Source organism: Hyperolius riggenbachi, chromosome 4, assembly GCF_040937935.1.
Source record: "Hyperolius riggenbachi isolate aHypRig1 chromosome 4, aHypRig1.pri, whole genome shotgun sequence".
Lineage (NCBI taxonomy): Eukaryota > Metazoa > Chordata > Amphibia > Anura > Hyperoliidae > Hyperolius > Hyperolius riggenbachi.
This window is the reverse complement of record NC_090649.1, coordinates 502,368,659-502,385,607: the sequence shown is the minus strand read 5'-3', so window position 1 is coordinate 502,385,607 and position 16,949 is coordinate 502,368,659. Positions and strand designations below refer to the sequence as shown.

Sequence of the window (16,949 nt, the reverse complement as noted above, 5' to 3'; positions counted from 1 at the left end):
CCGGATCTGACTAAGGTCTGAACCCTTTACTGTGAAGTGTTAGCTACAACAGGCAATGTGAGAGTGGCAACCAGGGCTTAAGAAGCCCGAGACAGCAGAGAAGTCACGCCCCCAAACACCCAGCAATCAGGAGCTGGAGATGCAGCCCTGCGTGGCAGCTGACCGGCTGTCAGCTGACACGCTTCCTAAGGGCATAAGAGGTGCGACGCAAACAGCGTGTGCATCCACTCTCTTTCTCTCCCTGCAAGTGAAGCTCAGCTGATGAGCCGCTGACGTCATCTCCGACAGCACAGCCAGGGAACCCGGAAGTCGCAGAAGCGCTGCTGATCGCCGCGGCGGAGGTAAGCTCCGCATGCCTGACACATTTATTCATGATTTTTAAAAAAAGCAGCAGCATGTACGTGACATCACGCGGTGGGAGGGGCAGCGACGTTTTCAAATCGGTTGTCCGATTTGCTTATTATTGTAAATGCGTAAACAATTTAGTATGATTTTGCTTTTTCACATGTATAATTACCCCTGCTTGTCTGCAGCTGCCTGAACACTATTTAAATGAAGATTTTTATCAATGGCTGCAGAGCACTCCAAACATGTTGGCTTTTTTATATTGGCATTGTGATTGGCCTGAAGAAGTCGGCTCACATCCACGAAACGCGTTGCCTGTGCAGATAAATGCTACTCCTTACCTATGCCACATAATGGTGCTTTGTGTGGGTTGCAGCCGTGGCGCGTCTGGTGACTGGAATGAACCAGGAAGCTGAAGTCCCTCCTTTGGGTACTCGTCCGGTCGTAGGGCGGTCTCTGAGGCGTCACATTTTCTTCACACTTTGGCCACCACTCTGTCTGTGCAAGGAATAGAAAACACAATGGGCTCAATTCACTAAGATAAATAGCATGCCTTATCAGAGTTAGCTCGCCTTATCAGAGTAGCATAGCGAAGTTATGCCTGCTAATTGGCAATGACAAGAGCTCCATTCGTCCTGCCCTGAGCCCCTGCGGGTTCTTAGCGCTCGCTATGCTACTCTGATAAGGCGTGCTAACATTGATAAGGCGTGTTAACTTTGATTAGGCGTGCTATTTGTCTTAGTGAATGAAGCCCCATACGTTAGCTAGCGGATACAATTGTGTGGAAGGTTCCCCCTCCCCCCACCCTACCCATTATATAAGGTAAAAATAACCTGGGTCTGAGCATTTTATTCACCTCAAAGCACCTCTATGTGATTTCTGCAAACTGCCAGGACTTCCTTGGGGGGGAGGGGGGTGTCCTAAGTCTTCTCCATTGCTCCAGGATCCCCTATCCCCTTCCCTTGGGGGTGTGTCCTTAGACCTCTCCATTGCACCAAAATCCCCTCTGCCCCTCCCCTTGGGGGGTGTCCTAAGTCCTCTCCATTGCTCCAGGATCCCCTATCCCCTCCCCTTGGGGTGTGTCTTTAGTCCTCTCCCTTGCTCCAGAGTCCCCTCTGCACCTCCCCTTGGGGGGGTGTCCTAAGTCCTCTCCATTGCTCTAGAATCCCCTCTGCCCCTCCCCTTGGGGGTGTGTCCTAAGTCCTCTCCATTGCTCCAGATTCCCCTCTGCCTCTCCCCTTGGGGTTGTGTCCTAAGTCCTCTCCATTGCTCCAGGATCCCCTCTGCCCCTCCCCTTGGGGGTGTGTCCTAAGTCCTCTCCATTGCTCCAGGATCCCCTTTGCCCCTCCCCTGGGGGGGGTCCCAAGTCTTCTCCATTGCTCCAGAATCCCCTCTGCCCCTCTACTTGGGGGTGTGTCCTAAGTCCTCTCCATTGCTCCAGAATCCCCTCTGCCCCTCTACTTGGGGGTGTGTCCTAAGTCCTCTCCATTGCTCCAGTATCCCCTCTGCCCCCGTCCCAGAATGCTGCTTTTTATCCCTCAGTCCTATAAGTGAATAGGTGAGGAAACACTCTGATGGCTCCTCCGAGGCACAGGAGAGAAGGAGTAGTGATTTTCTGTGACAAGTGATAATATTCACAGATGGATATAATAGTGCTGTGCTATGACCCCCTCATTCAGTTGTTTAGATCTTTCCGTATGTAATTCTCTGATGGCCACACCTCTAGCATATTTCTATGACGATAGAAGTAATTCATGAACGTATTGTATCCTCTCCGGGGAGCTGGGCGCAGGGTAAGCTGGATAACAGCTCTCCCTCTGGCCACTAAACTCCCCCGGCAGCGTTACATACCCTCCCCCTCCGAGTCGTCACACCTCAGGGGGAGGAGTCATTCATGGATGTATTGTATCCTCTCTGGGGAGCTGGGCGCAGGGTAAGCTGGATAACAGCTCTCCCTCCGGCCACTAAACTCCCCCGGCAGCGTTACATACCCTCCCCCTCCGAGTCGTCACACCTCAGGGGGAGGAGTCATTCATGGACGTATTGTATCCTCTCCGGGGAGCTGGGCGCAGGGTAAGCTGGATAACAGCTCTCCCTCCTGCCACTAAACTCCCCGGCAGCGTTACATACCCTCCCCCCTCCGAGTCGCAGCACCTCAGGGGAGGAGTCATTCATGGATGTATTGTATCCTCTCTGGGGAGCTGGGCGCAGGGTAAGCTGGATAACAGCTCTCCCTCCTGCCACTAAACTCCCCGGCGGCGTTACATACCCTCCCCCCCTCCGAGTCGCAGCACCTCAGGGGGAGGAGTCATTCATGGATGTATTGTATCCTCGCCGGGGAGCTGGGCGCAGGGTAAGCTGGATAACAGCTCTCCCTCCTGCCACTAAACTCCTCGGCGGCGTTACATACCCTCCCCCCTCCGAGTCGCAGCACCTCAGGGGGAGGAGTCATTCATGGACGTATTGTATCCCCTCCGGGGAGCTGGGTGCAGGGTAAGCTGGATAACAGCTCTCCCTCCTGCCACTAAACTCCCCCGGCAGCGTTACATACCCTCCCCCCTCCGAGTCGCAGCCCCTCAGGGGGAGGAGTCATTCATGGACGTATTGTATCCTCTCCGGGGAGCTGGGCGCAGGGTAACCTGGATAACAGCTCTCCCTCCTGCCACTAAACTCTCCGGCAGCGTTACATACCCTCCCCCCTCCGAGTCGCAGCTCCTCAGGGGGAGGAGTCATTCATGGATGTATTGTATCCTCGCCGGGGAGCTGGGCGCAGGGTAAGCTGGATAACAGCTCTCCCTCCTGCCACTAAACTCCCCGGCAGCGTTACATACCCTCCCCCCTCCGAGTCGCAGCACCTCAGGGGGAGGAGTCATTCATGAATGTATTGTATCCTCTCCGGGGAGCTGGGCGCAGGGTAAGCTGGATAACAGCTCTCCCTCCTGCCACTAAACTCCCCGGCAGCGTTACATACCCTCCCCCCTCCGAGTCGCAGCACCTCAGGGGGAGGAGTCATTCATAGACGTATTGTATCCTCGCCGGGGAGCTGGGCGCAGGGTAAGCTGGATAACAGCTCTCCCTCCTGCCACTAAACTCTCCTGCGGCGTTACATACCCTCCCCCTCCGAGTCGCAGCACCTCAGGGGGAGGAGTCATTCATGGATGTATTGTATCCTCTCTGGGGAGCTGGGCGCAGGGTAACCTGGATAACAGCTCTCCCTCCTGCCACTAAGCTCCCCCGGCGGCGTTACATACCCTCCCCCCTCCGAGTCGTCACACCTCAGGGGGAGGAGTCATTCATGGACGTATTGTATCCTCTCCGGGGAGCTGGGCACAGGGTAAGCCGGATAACAGCTCTCCCTCCTGCCACTAAACTCCCCGGCAGCGTTACATACCCTCCCCCCTCCGAGTCGCAGCCCCTCAGGGGGAGGAGTCATTCATGGATGTATTGTATCCCCTCCGGGGAGCTGGGCGCAGGGTAAGCTGGATAACAGCTCTCCCTCCTGCCACTAAACTCCCCCGGCGGCGTTACATACCCTCCCCCCTCCGAGTCGCAGCTCCTCAGGGGGAGGAGTCATTCATGGATGTATTGTATCCTCTCCGGGGAGCTGGGCACAGGGTAAGCCGGATAACAGCTCTCCCTCCTGCCACTAAGCTCCCCCGGCGGCGTTACATACCCTCCCCCCTCCGAGTCGCAGCCCCTCAGGGGGAGGAGTCATTCATGGATGTATTGTATCCCCTCCGGGGAGCTGGGCGCAGGGTAAGCTGGATAACAGCTCTCCCTCCTGCCACTAAACTCCCCCGGCGGCGTTACATACCCTCCCCCCTCCGAGTCGCAGCCCCTCAGGGGGAGGAGTCATTCATGGATGTATTGTATCCCCTCCGGGGAGCTGGGCGCAGGGTAAGCTGGATAACAGCTCTCCCTCCTGCCACTAAGCTCCCCCGGCGGCGTTACATACCCTCCCCCCTCCGAGTCGCAGCCCCTCAGGGGGAGGAGTCATTCATGGATGTATTGTATCCCCTCCGGGGAGCTGGGCGCAGGGTAAGCTGGATAACAGCTCTCCCTCCTGCCACTAAACTCCCCCGGCGGCGTTACATACCCTCCCCCCTCCGAGTCGCAGCTCCTCAGGGGGAGGAGTCATTCATGGATGTATTGTATCCTCTCCGGGGAGCTGGGCGCAGGGTAAGCTGGATAACAGCTCTCCCTCCTACCACTAAACTCCCCGGCAGCGTTACATACCCTCCCCCCTCCGAGTCGCAGCTCCTCAGGGGGAGGAGTCATTCATGGATGTATTGTATCCTCTCCGGGGAGCTGGGCACAGGGTAAGCTGGATAACAGCTCTCCCTCCTGCCACTAAACTCCCCGGCGGCGTTACATACCCTCCCCCCTCCGAGTCGCAGCCCCTCAGGGGGAGGAGTCATTCATGGATGTATTGTATCCTCGCCGGGGAGCTGGGCGCAGGGTAACCTGGATAACAGCTCTCCCTCCTGCCACTAAACTCCCCGGCAGCGTTACATACCCTCCCCCCTCCGAGTCGTCACACCTCAGGGGGAGGAGTCATTCATGGATGTATTGTATCCTCTCCGGGGAGCTGGGCGCAGGGTAAGCTGGATAACAGCTCTCCCTCCTGCCACTAAACTCCCTGGCAGCGTTACATACCCTCCCCCCTCCGAGTTGCAGCACCTCAGGGGGAGGAGTCATTCATGGACGTATTGTATCCTCTCCGGGGAGCTGGGCACAGGGTAAGCCGGATAACAGCTCTCCCTCCTGCCACTAAACTCTCCGGCAGCGTTACATACCCTCCCCCCTCCGAGTCGCAGCACCTCAGGGGGAGGAGTCATTCATGGATGTATTGTATCCTCTCCGGGGAGCTGGGCGCAGGGTAAGCCGGATAACAGCTCTCCCTCCTGCCACTAAGCTCCCCCGGCGGCGTTACATACCCTCCCCCCTCTGAGTCGCAGCACCTCAGGGGGAGGAGTCATTCATGAATGTATTGTATCCTCTCCGGGGAGCTGGGCGCAGGGTAAGCTGGATAACAGCTCTCCCTCCTGCCACTAAACTCCCCGGCGGCGTTACATACCCTCCCCCCTCCGAGTCGCAGCACCTCAGGGGGAGGAGTCATTCATGGATGTATTGTATCCTCTCTGGGGAGCTGGGCGCAGGGTAAGCTGGATAACAGCTCTCCCTCCTGCCACTAAACTCCCTGGCAGCGTTACATACCCTCCCCCCTCCGAGTCGCAGCACCTCAGGGGGAGGAGTCATTCATGGATGTATTGTATCCTCGCCGGGGAGCTGGGCGCAGGGTAAGCCGGATAACAGCTCTCCCTCCTGCCACTAAACTCCCCGGCGGCGTTACATACCCTCCCCCCTCCGAGTCGCAGCACCTCAGGGGGAGGAGTCATTCATGGATGTATTGTATCCTCGCCGGGGAGCTGGGCGCAGGGTAAGCTGGATAACAGCTCTCCCTCCTGCCACTAAACTCCTCGGCGGCGTTACATACCATCCCCCCTCCGAGTCGCAGCCCCTCAGGGGGAGGAGTCATTCATGGATGTATTGTATCCTCTCCGGGGAGCTGGGCGCAGGGTAAGCCGGATAACAGCTCTCCCTCCTGCCACTAAACTCCCCGGCAGCGTTACATACCCTCCCCCCTCCGAGTCGCAGCACCTCAGGGGGAGGAGTCATTCATGGATGTATTGTATCCTCTCTGGGGAGCTGGGCACAGGGTAAGCTGGATAACAGCTCTCCCTCCTGCCACTAAACTCCCCGGCAGCGTTACATACCCTCCCCCCTCCGAGTCGCAGCACCTCAGGGGGAGGAGTCATTCATGGATGTATTGTATCCTCTCTGGGGAGCTGGGCGCAGGGTAAGCCGGATAACAGCTCTCCCTCCGGCCACTAAACTCCCCGGCGGCGTTACATACCCTCCCCCCTCCGAGTCGCAGCACCTCAGGGGGAGGAGTCATTCATGGATGTATTGTATCCTCGCCGGGGAGCTGGGCGCAGGGTAAGCTGGATAACAGCTCTCCCTCCTGCCACTAAACTCCCCGGCAGCGTTACATACCCTCCCCCCTCCGAGTCGCAGCACCTCAGGGGGAGGAGTCATTCATGGATGTATTGTATCCTCTCTGGGGAGCTGGGCGCAGGGTAAGCCGGATAACAGCTCTCCCTCCTGCCACTAAACTCCCCGGCGGCGTTACATACCCTCCCCCCTCCGAGTCGCAGCACCTCAGGGGGAGGAGTCATTCATGGATGTATTGTATCCTCGCCGGGGAGCTGGGCGCAGGGTAAGCTGGATAACAGCTCTCCCTCCTGCCACTAAACTCCTCGGCGGCGTTACATACCATCCCCCCTCCGAGTCGCAGCCCCTCAGGGGGAGGAGTCATTCATGGATGTATTGTATCCTCTCCGGGGAGCTGGGCGCAGGGTAAGCCGGATAACAGCTCTCCCTCCTGCCACTAAACTCCCCGGCAGCGTTACATACCCTCCCCCCTCCGAGTCGCAGCACCTCAGGGGGAGGAGTCATTCATGGATGTATTGTATCCTCTCTGGGGAGCTGGGCACAGGGTAAGCTGGATAACAGCTCTCCCTCCTGCCACTAAACTCCCCGGCAGCGTTACATACCCTCCCCCCTCCGAGTCGCAGCACCTCAGGGGGAGGAGTCATTCATGGATGTATTGTATCCTCTCTGGGGAGCTGGGCGCAGGGTAAGCCGGATAACAGCTCTCCCTCCGGCCACTAAACTCCCCGGCGGCGTTACATACCCTCCCCCCTCCGAGTCGCAGCACCTCAGGGGGAGGAGTCATTCATGGATGTATTGTATCCTCGCCGGGAAGCTGGGCGCAGGGTAAGCTGGATAACAGCTCTCCCTCCTGCCACTAAACTCTCCGGCAGCGTTACATACCCTCCCCCCTCCGAGTCGCAGCACCTCAGGGGGAGGAGTAATTCATGAATGTATTGTATCCCCTCCGGGGAGCTGGGCGCAGGGTAAGCTGGATAACAGCTCTCCCTCCTGCCACTAAACTCCCCGGCAGCGTTACATACCCTCCCCCCTCCGAGTCGCAGCACCTCAGGGGGAGGAGTCATTCATGGATGTATTGTATCCTCTCCGGGGAGCTGGGCGCAGGGTAAGCTGGATAACAGCTCTCCCTCCTGCCACTAAACTCCCCCGGCGGCGTTACATACCCTCCCCCCTCCGAGTCGTCACACCTCAGGGGGAGGAGTCATTCATGAATGTATTGTATCCTCTCCGGGGAGCTGGGCGCAGGGTAAGCTGGATAACAGCTCTCCCTCCTGCCACTAAACTCCCCCGGCGGCGTTACATACCCTCCCCCCTCCGAGTCGCAGCACCTCAGGGGGAGGAGTCATTCATGGACGTATTGTATCCTCTCCGGGGAGCTGGGCGCAGGGTAAGCCGGATAACAGCTCTCCCTCCTGCCACTAAACTCCCCGGCGGCGTTACATACCCTCCCCCCTCCGAGTCGCAGCACCTCAGGGGGAGGAGTCATTCATGGATGTATTGTATCCTCGCCGGGGAGCTGGGCGCAGGGTAAGCTGGATAACAGCTCTCCCTCCTGCCACTAAACTCCTCGGCGGCGTTACATACCATCCCCCCTCCGAGTCGCAGCCCCTCAGGGGGAGGAGTCATTCATGGATGTATTGTATCCTCTCCGGGGAGCTGGGCGCAGGGTAAGCCGGATAACAGCTCTCCCTCCTGCCACTAAACTCCCCGGCAGCGTTACATACCCTCCCCCCTCCGAGTCGCAGCACCTCAGGGGGAGGAGTCATTCATGGATGTATTGTATCCTCTCTGGGGAGCTGGGCACAGGGTAAGCTGGATAACAGCTCTCCCTCCTGCCACTAAACTCCCCGGCAGCGTTACATACCCTCCCCCCTCCGAGTCGCAGCACCTCAGGGGGAGGAGTCATTCATGGATGTATTGTATCCTCTCTGGGGAGCTGGGCGCAGGGTAAGCCGGATAACAGCTCTCCCTCCGGCCACTAAACTCCCCGGCGGCGTTACATACCCTCCCCCCTCCGAGTCGCAGCACCTCAGGGGGAGGAGTCATTCATGGATGTATTGTATCCTCGCCGGGAAGCTGGGCGCAGGGTAAGCTGGATAACAGCTCTCCCTCCTGCCACTAAACTCTCCGGCAGCGTTACATACCCTCCCCCCTCCGAGTCGCAGCACCTCAGGGGGAGGAGTAATTCATGAATGTATTGTATCCCCTCCGGGGAGCTGGGCGCAGGGTAAGCTGGATAACAGCTCTCCCTCCTGCCACTAAACTCCCCGGCAGCGTTACATACCCTCCCCCCTCCGAGTCGCAGCACCTCAGGGGGAGGAGTCATTCATGGATGTATTGTATCCTCTCCGGGGAGCTGGGCGCAGGGTAAGCTGGATAACAGCTCTCCCTCCTGCCACTAAACTCCCCCGGCGGCGTTACATACCCTCCCCCCTCCGAGTCGTCACACCTCAGGGGGAGGAGTCATTCATGAATGTATTGTATCCTCTCCGGGGAGCTGGGCGCAGGGTAAGCTGGATAACAGCTCTCCCTCCTGCCACTAAACTCCCCCGGCGGCGTTACATACCCTCCCCCCTCCGAGTCGCAGCACCTCAGGGGGAGGAGTCATTCATGGACGTATTGTATCCTCTCCGGGGAGCTGGGCGCAGGGTAAGCTGGATAACAGCTCTCCCTCCTGCCACTAAACTCCCCGGCGGCGTTACATACCCTCCCCCCTCCGAGTCGCAGCACCTCAGGGGGAGGAGTCATTCATGGATGTATTGTATCCTCGCCGGGGAGCTGGGCGCAGGGTAAGCTGGATAACCGCTCTCCCTCCTGCCACTAAACTCCCCGGCGGCGTTACATACCCTCCCCCCTCCGAGTCGCAGCACCTCAGGGGGAGGAGTCATTCATGGATGTATTGTATCCTCGCCGGGGAGCTGGGCGCAGGGTAAGCTGGATAACAGCTCTCCCTCCTGCCACTAAGCTCCCCCGGCGGCGTTACATACCCTCCCCCCTCCGAGTCGTCACACCTCAGGGGGAGGAGTCATTCATGAATGTATTGTATCCTCTCCGGGGAGCTGGGCGCAGGGTAAGCTGGATAACAGCTCTCCCTCCTGCCACTAAACTCCCCGGCAGCGTTACATACCCTCCCCCCTCCGAGTCGCAGCCCCTCAGGGGAGGAGTCATTCATGGATGTATTGTATCCTCGCCGGGGAGCTGGGCGCAGGGTAAGCTGGATAACAGCTCTCCCTCCTGCCACTAAACTCCCCGGCGGCGTTACATACCCTCCCCCCTCCGAGTCGCAGCACCTCAGGGGGAGGAGTCATTCATGGATGTATTGTATCCTCGCCGGGGAGCTGGGCGCAGGGTAAGCTGGATAACAGCTCTCCCTCCTGCCACTAAACTCCCCGGCGGCGTTACATACCCTCCCCCCTCCGAGTCGCAGCCCCTCAGGGGGAGGAGTCATTCATGGACGTATTGTATCCTCTCCGGGGAGCTGGGCGCAGGGTAAGCCGGATAACAGCTCTCTCTCCTGCCACTAAACTCCCCGGCGGCGTTACATACCCTCCCCCCTCCGAGTCGCAGCCCCTCAGGGGGAGGAGTCATTCATGGATGTATTGTATCCTCTCCGGGGAGCTGGGCGCAGGGTAAGCTGGATAACAGCTCTCCCTCCTGCCACTAAACTCTCCGGCAGCGTTACATACCCTCCCCCCTCCGAGTCGCAGCACCTCAGGGGGAGGAGTCATTCATGGATGTATTGTATCCTCTCCGGGGAGCTGGGCGCAGGGTAAGCTGGATAACAGCTCTCCCTCCTACCACTAAACTCCCCGGCAGCGTTACATACCCTCCCCCCTCCGAGTCGCAGCACCTCAGGGGGAGGAGTCATTCATGGATGTATTGTATCCTCTCCGGGGAGCTGGGCACAGGGTAAGCTGGATAACAGCTCTCCCTCCTGCCACTAAACTCCCCGGCAGCGTTACATACCCTCCCCCCTCCGAGTCGCAGCCCCTCAGGGGGAGGAGTCATTCATGGATGTATTGTATCCTCTCTGGGGAGCTGGGCGCAGGGTAAGCTGGATAACAGCTCTCCGTCCTGCCACTAAACTCCCTGGCAGCGTTACATACCCTCCCCCCTCCGAGTCGCAGCCCCTCAGGGGGAGGAGTCATTCATGGATGTATTGTATCCCCTCCGGGGAGCTGGGCGCAGGGTAACCTGGATAACAGCTCTCCCTCCGGCCACTAAACTCCCCGGCGGCGTTACATACCCTCCCCCCTCCGAGTCGCAGCACCTCAGGGGGAGGAGTCATTCATGGATGTATTGTATCCTCGCCGGGGAGCTGGGCGCAGGGTAAGCTGGATAACAGCTCTCCCTCCTGCCACTAAGCTCCCCCGGCGGCGTTACATACCCTCCCCCCTCCGAGTCGCAGCACCTCAGGGGGAGGAGTCATTCATGGACGTATTGTATCCTCTCCGGGGAGCTGGGCGCAGGGTAAGCCGGATAACAGCTCTCTCTCCTGCCACTAAACTCCCCGGCGGCGTTACATACCCTCCCCCCTCCGAGTCGCAGCCCCTCAGGGGGAGGAGTCATTCATGGATGTATTGTATCCTCTCCGGGGAGCTGGGCGCAGGGTAAGCTGGATAACAGCTCTCCCTCCTGCCACTAAACTCTCCGGCAGCGTTACATACCCTCCCCCCTCCGAGTCGCAGCACCTCAGGGGGAGGAGTCATTCATGGATGTATTGTATCCTCTCCGGGGAGCTGGGCGCAGGGTAAGCTGGATAACAGCTCTCCCTCCTACCACTAAACTCCCCGGCAGCGTTACATACCCTCCCCCCTCCGAGTCGCAGCACCTCAGGGGGAGGAGTCATTCATGGATGTATTGTATCCTCTCCGGGGAGCTGGGCACAGGGTAAGCTGGATAACAGCTCTCCCTCCTGCCACTAAACTCCCCGGCAGCGTTACATACCCTCCCCCCTCCGAGTCGCAGCCCCTCAGGGGGAGGAGTCATTCATGGATGTATTGTATCCTCTCTGGGGAGCTGGGCGCAGGGTAAGCTGGATAACAGCTCTCCGTCCTGCCACTAAACTCCCTGGCAGCGTTACATACCCTCCCCCCTCCGAGTCGCAGCCCCTCAGGGGGAGGAGTCATTCATGGATGTATTGTATCCCCTCCGGGGAGCTGGGCGCAGGGTAACCTGGATAACAGCTCTCCCTCCGGCCACTAAACTCCCCGGCGGCGTTACATACCCTCCCCCCTCCGAGTCGCAGCACCTCAGGGGGAGGAGTCATTCATGGATGTATTGTATCCTCGCCGGGGAGCTGGGCGCAGGGTAAGCTGGATAACAGCTCTCCCTCCTGCCACTAAGCTCCCCCGGCGGCGTTACATACCCTCCCCCCTCCGAGTCGCAGCACCTCAGGGGGAGGAGTCATTCATGGATGTATTGTATCCTCTCCGGGGAGCTGGGCACAGGGTAAGCTGGATAACAGCTCTCCCTCCTGCCACTAAACTCCCCGGCAGCGTTACATACCCTCCCCCCTCCGAGTCGCAGCACCTCAGGGGGAGGAGTCATTCATGGACGTATTGTATCCTCGCCGGGGAGCTGGGCGCAGGGTAAGCCGGATAACAGCTCTCCCTCCTGCCACTAAACTCCCCGGCGGCGTTACATACCCTCCCCCCTCCGAGTCGCAGCACCTCAGGGGGAGGAGTCATTCATGGACGTATTGTATCCTCTCTGGGGAGCTGGGCGCAGGGTAAGCTGGATAACAGCTCTCCCTCCTGCCACTAAACTCCCCGGCAGCGTTACATACCCTCCCCCCTCCGAGTCGCAGCACCTCAGGGGGAGGAGTCATTCATGGATGTATTGTATCCTCGCCGGGGAGCTGGGCGCAGGGTAACCTGGATAACAGCTCTCCCTCCTGCCACTAAACTCTCCTGCGGCGTTACATACCCTCCCCCCTCTGAGTCGCAGCACCTCAGGGGGAGGAGTCATTCATGGATGTATTGTATCCTCGCCGGGGAGCTGGGCGCAGGGTAACCTGGATAACAGCTCTCCCTCCTGCCACTAAACTCTCCTGCGGCGTTACATACCCTCCCCCCTCTGAGTCGCAGCACCTCAGGGGGAGGAGTCATTCATGGATGTATTGTATCCTCGCCGGGGAGCTGGGCGCAGGGTAACCTGGATAACAGCTCTCCCTCCTGCCACTAAACTCTCCTGCGGCGTTACATACCATCCCCCCTCCGAGTCGCAGCACCTCAGGGGGAGGAGTCATTCATGGACGTATTGTATCCTCTCCGGGGAGCTGGGCGCAGGGTAACCTGGATAACAGCTCTCCCTCCTGCCACTAAACTCTCCGGCAGCGTTACATACCCTCCCCCCTCCGAGTCGCAGCTCCTCAGGGGGAGGAGTCATTCATGGATGTATTGTATCCTCGCCGGGGAGCTGGGCGCAGGGTAAGCTGGATAACAGCTCTCCCTCCTGCCACTAAACTCTCCTGCGGCGTTACATACCATCCCCCCTCCGAGTCGCAGCCCCTCAGGGGGAGGAGTAATTCACGGACGTTTGTGCACACCACCAGGGAGCTGGGCGCAGGGTGACGGCCGGTGACAGCTCTCCCGGCTGGCGCTCAGATCCCTGCGACATTACATAATATTCCCCCTCCGAGTCGTCACACCTCTGAGGAGATGTAATTCAGGGTCTGGTGATCACCACATCCTTGAATTACTCTTGTGCAGGGCACCCAGCGTAGCGTAGTGCTGCTCCTAGCATCGCCGCTCAGCGCCAGGCACCGAAATAACCTGCTTCATGGAGGAAACCCCAAGTAAGTATAAACCCTTATCTTTGCTTCAACTCGGGTTCTTTTTAAAGGACAACTGTAACAAGAGGTATGTGGAGGCTGCCATATTTATTTCCTTTTAAACAATACCAGTTGCCAGGCAGTCCTGCTGATTTGTTTGGCTTCAGTTGAGTCTAAATCACACCAGAAACAAGCATGCAGCGAATATTTTTAGATCTGACAATAATGTCAGAAACATGTGATACACCGCATGCTTGTATAGGGTCTATGGCTAAAAGTATTAGGGACAGAAGATCAGTAAGACTGCCAGGCAACTGGTATTGTTTAATAGGAAATAAATATGGCAGCCTCCCATATATTCCTCTCATTACAGTTGTCTTCTAGGTATAACAATAGACCTGCTTTGGCACTTTCTTGTTTGACATTCACCACTAGGCCAAGTATTAGCTGTTCACTCACGCTCACTTTTTGGTCATTTAGTTTTCTACCACCTAACCCATTATTAGTTCATTCAGCATTTGAAAGCAAGGGCTTGTTTTTAATTGTAAACTGTAAAAAAAGAAAGAAAGCAATAATGCCAAAGTGTTCACTAGAAGGGCTGATACAACTATTGAAACTCAAATACTTTGGTCCCATTTGGAGAATTCCTTGATGCTTGGAAACATTGAGAGCAGAAGAAGAAGACGACAGATGCTAAGATTGATAGACAGCATATGTGACGCTATGAACACGCCTATGCAACAGCTGAAAGAAGCAGTGATCTGGCGTGCAAAACTACATATAATCATGAAGAGTCAGAGCTGACTAAGGAGGAGGGAAACTTCTCATAACACACAAATCTCCATGGATCCAGCAAGGGAATTTGATGTAGCCAATCACATCTGCCTGTTAGCGTAACCTTTGGCTGATCACACAGAGGATTTTGGGCTAGCGGTAGGAAAACCGTCCTGTCCAAGGCTTCCTGGTGCTGTGATAAGCCTACAGACTCCTGTGCCTTCTTATCATCCCGCACTGATGGGGAAGGGTTAACTCGTAGGGCGCAGGGATAACCTCTCTAACTTGGACAGACTTTCTAACACACAACATCTGCTTCAGATCATCTCTGGTAATCACTTCATAACGGCTAATTACAAACAGATCTGCCCAGCCCAGCTGATGGATCATCTCCACTAACGTTACTCTCATGTGTACACGATTCTATCGATCTCTCCAGCGTGCAGCGCAGACGTCATGCATTGTCTACACGCGTCACCCATCACTCTAACCAGCTCTGTGTACACTGTCACTGGGGGGAACTGACAATGGGGGCGAAGTCACAGCTCCACGACAACAACTTGCACATGTCACCGCTGGGTGTAACTGATTACCATAGACACACCTCCTTCCTCTCTGCAATCACTCCTCACTCTAACCAGCTCTGTGTACACTGTCACTGGGGAGAACTGACCATGGGGGCGGAGTCACAGCTCCATGGCAACAACTAGCACATGTCACCGCTGGGTGTAACTGATCACCATAGACACACCTCCCACCTCTCTGCAATCACTCCTCACTCTAACCAGCTCTGTGTACACTGTCACTGGGGGGAACTGACCATGGGGGTGGAGTCACAGCTCCATGACAACAACGGACACATGTCACCGCTGGGTGTAACTGATCACCATAGACACACCTCCCACCTCTCTGCAATCACTCCTCACTCTAACCAGCTCTGTGTACACTGTCACTGGGGAGAACTGACAATGGGGCGCTGGGAGTAACTGATCACTATGGATACAGCTCCTGCCTTCTTCTCAGTAGCCACACAGGTAAAGTGTTTATCCCGTGTGGCCCAGCCTTTAACTCCGCCCCACGCCAGTCAAACCAGGAGCCAGCGGCCAGCCAGCTTATGCCCCCGACAGTCTGACCCCCCACCTGTGTCACTGGCTGCACACAGACACTGGAGCGAGACAGCCAGGGGACAGATGCAGTCACAGAGAGAAGAATGTGTCCCTGTTGGAGCCCCGCCCCCGCACAAGACAGCAACACAGCCCAGGAGAAGGGAAGTTTCTGCTCCAGAGTAGTGATGGGAATTCCGGCTCTTTTCAGAGAATCGACTCTTCTGAATCGGCTCCCATTAAAGAGCCGGCTCTTACGGCTCTGAATCGGCTCTTCATGAAATATCACTAAACACCACTCAGAATCGGAGTAAAAGCCCCGCCCCCGTCTCCATGACAATTCCAGACTGCTTCTCTGACTGGGGCAATCCCTCCTGCTACTGCTCTGCTCCGCCCCATACACTCCTACAAGCTGCAAGAGGAGGACTACATCTCCCAGCATGCCTCAGCGCCCTTTATTACAGAGCAAAGCAGAGCTCTGTGGGGCGGCTGAGGCATCGGCTCTTTCAAATCTGAGAACCGGCTCTTGTCGTTCGCAGCAAAGAGCCGGCTCTTAGAGAACGACCCATCACTACTCCAGAGATGATAAGCTGCATACACAGGCAGAAGAGAAGGTATGCAGGCAGGCTGCTAAGAACACTTCCTGTCCTGTGTGCAGACTCCCAGTACTGTTATAACTGCTAGAATGGGCCCTGCTCTTTTGATACTAGGTTTTCTTGCCTGGAGTGACAAAATGACTAGAGGCACCCCTGAATATAATGGTTTTGAACGCAGACTGAAGAGGAAAGAGGGCCTGTCCTTTGCTTGTGGAAGTCCTGCATTAATGATCACATGACTGCACAAGCACAAATTAAAAGTGCTATTTATCTTTCTTAACCACTTCAGTACCAACATATAAATTCCCCTTAACCCCTTGTGGACTGTAGGCTTACACCCCCCTAGTGTCCAGGCTATACATTACAATTTAGGCCACTGTAGCTTTAAGGCCTCTCTGCAGCACACAAATTTGGATTTTCTTGGTGGTCGTGATAGATAGGAAGCAAAGATTGATTAGTTGATGGTGTAGTGAACGATTTTTCGTCCGATCAGAATTTCTGATCGCTCGAACGATTTTTCGGTAGAAATTGGACAGTTAGTGGACAGCTTTACAATCTCCTGGTGATGATCGTCGCTGGAAGACTGCTGAAGGAGGGGAGATGCGCGCGTCGGCATGTGCAATTTCCTACAAAACCACGCAGGGTCCCGAAGACCAGCGATGTCGCAGGGAGTAGTTACACCCAGCGAGTGTCTCACATGCCACCGACGCTGCAGGGAGTAGTTACAACCAGTGATGGTCCGCCCACCACCGACGCCGCAGGGAGTAGTTACACCCAGCGAGGGTCTCACATGCCACCGACGCCGCAGGGAGTAGTTACAACCAGTGATGGTCCGCCCACCACCGACGCCGCAGGGAGTAGTTACACCCAGCGAGGGTCTCACATGCCACCGACGCCGCAGGGAGTAGTTACAACCAGTGATGGTCCGCCCACCACCGACGCCGCAGGGAGTAGTTACACCCAGCGAGGGTCTCACATGCCACCGACGCCGCAGGGAGTAGTTACACCTAGTGAGGGTCCCACATGCCAGCGACGTCGCAGGGAGTAGTTACACCCAGTAATGGTCCGCCCACCACCGACGCCGCAGGGAGTAGTTACACCCAGTGAGGGTCCCGCCCATCAGCGACGCCGCAGGGAGTAGTTAGAACCGGCGAGGGTCCCACATGCCACCGACGCCGCAGGGAGTAGTTACACCCAGTGAGGGTCCCACATGCCAGCGACACCGCAGGGAGTAGTTACACCCAGTGAGGGTCCCGCCCATCAGCGACGCCGCAGGGAGTAGTTAGAACCGGCGAGGGTCCCACATGCCACCGACGCCGCAGGGAGTAGTTACACCCAGTG

The 16,949-nt window shown here is 57.1% G+C and overlaps 1 protein-coding gene across 1 annotated transcript in view; it reads right to left on the bottom strand.

Moving 5' to 3' along the window:
- Window positions 1-16,949, bottom strand: part of CIMIP6 (ciliary microtubule inner protein 6) — a 94,821-nt gene that overhangs the window by 52,256 nt on the left and 25,616 nt on the right. The window contains exon 3 of the mRNA XM_068233126.1: window positions 687-843. Coding sequence (XP_068089227.1) covers window positions 687-843 — 157 coding nt within the window. The remainder of the gene's footprint in view (window positions 1-686; window positions 844-16,949) is intronic.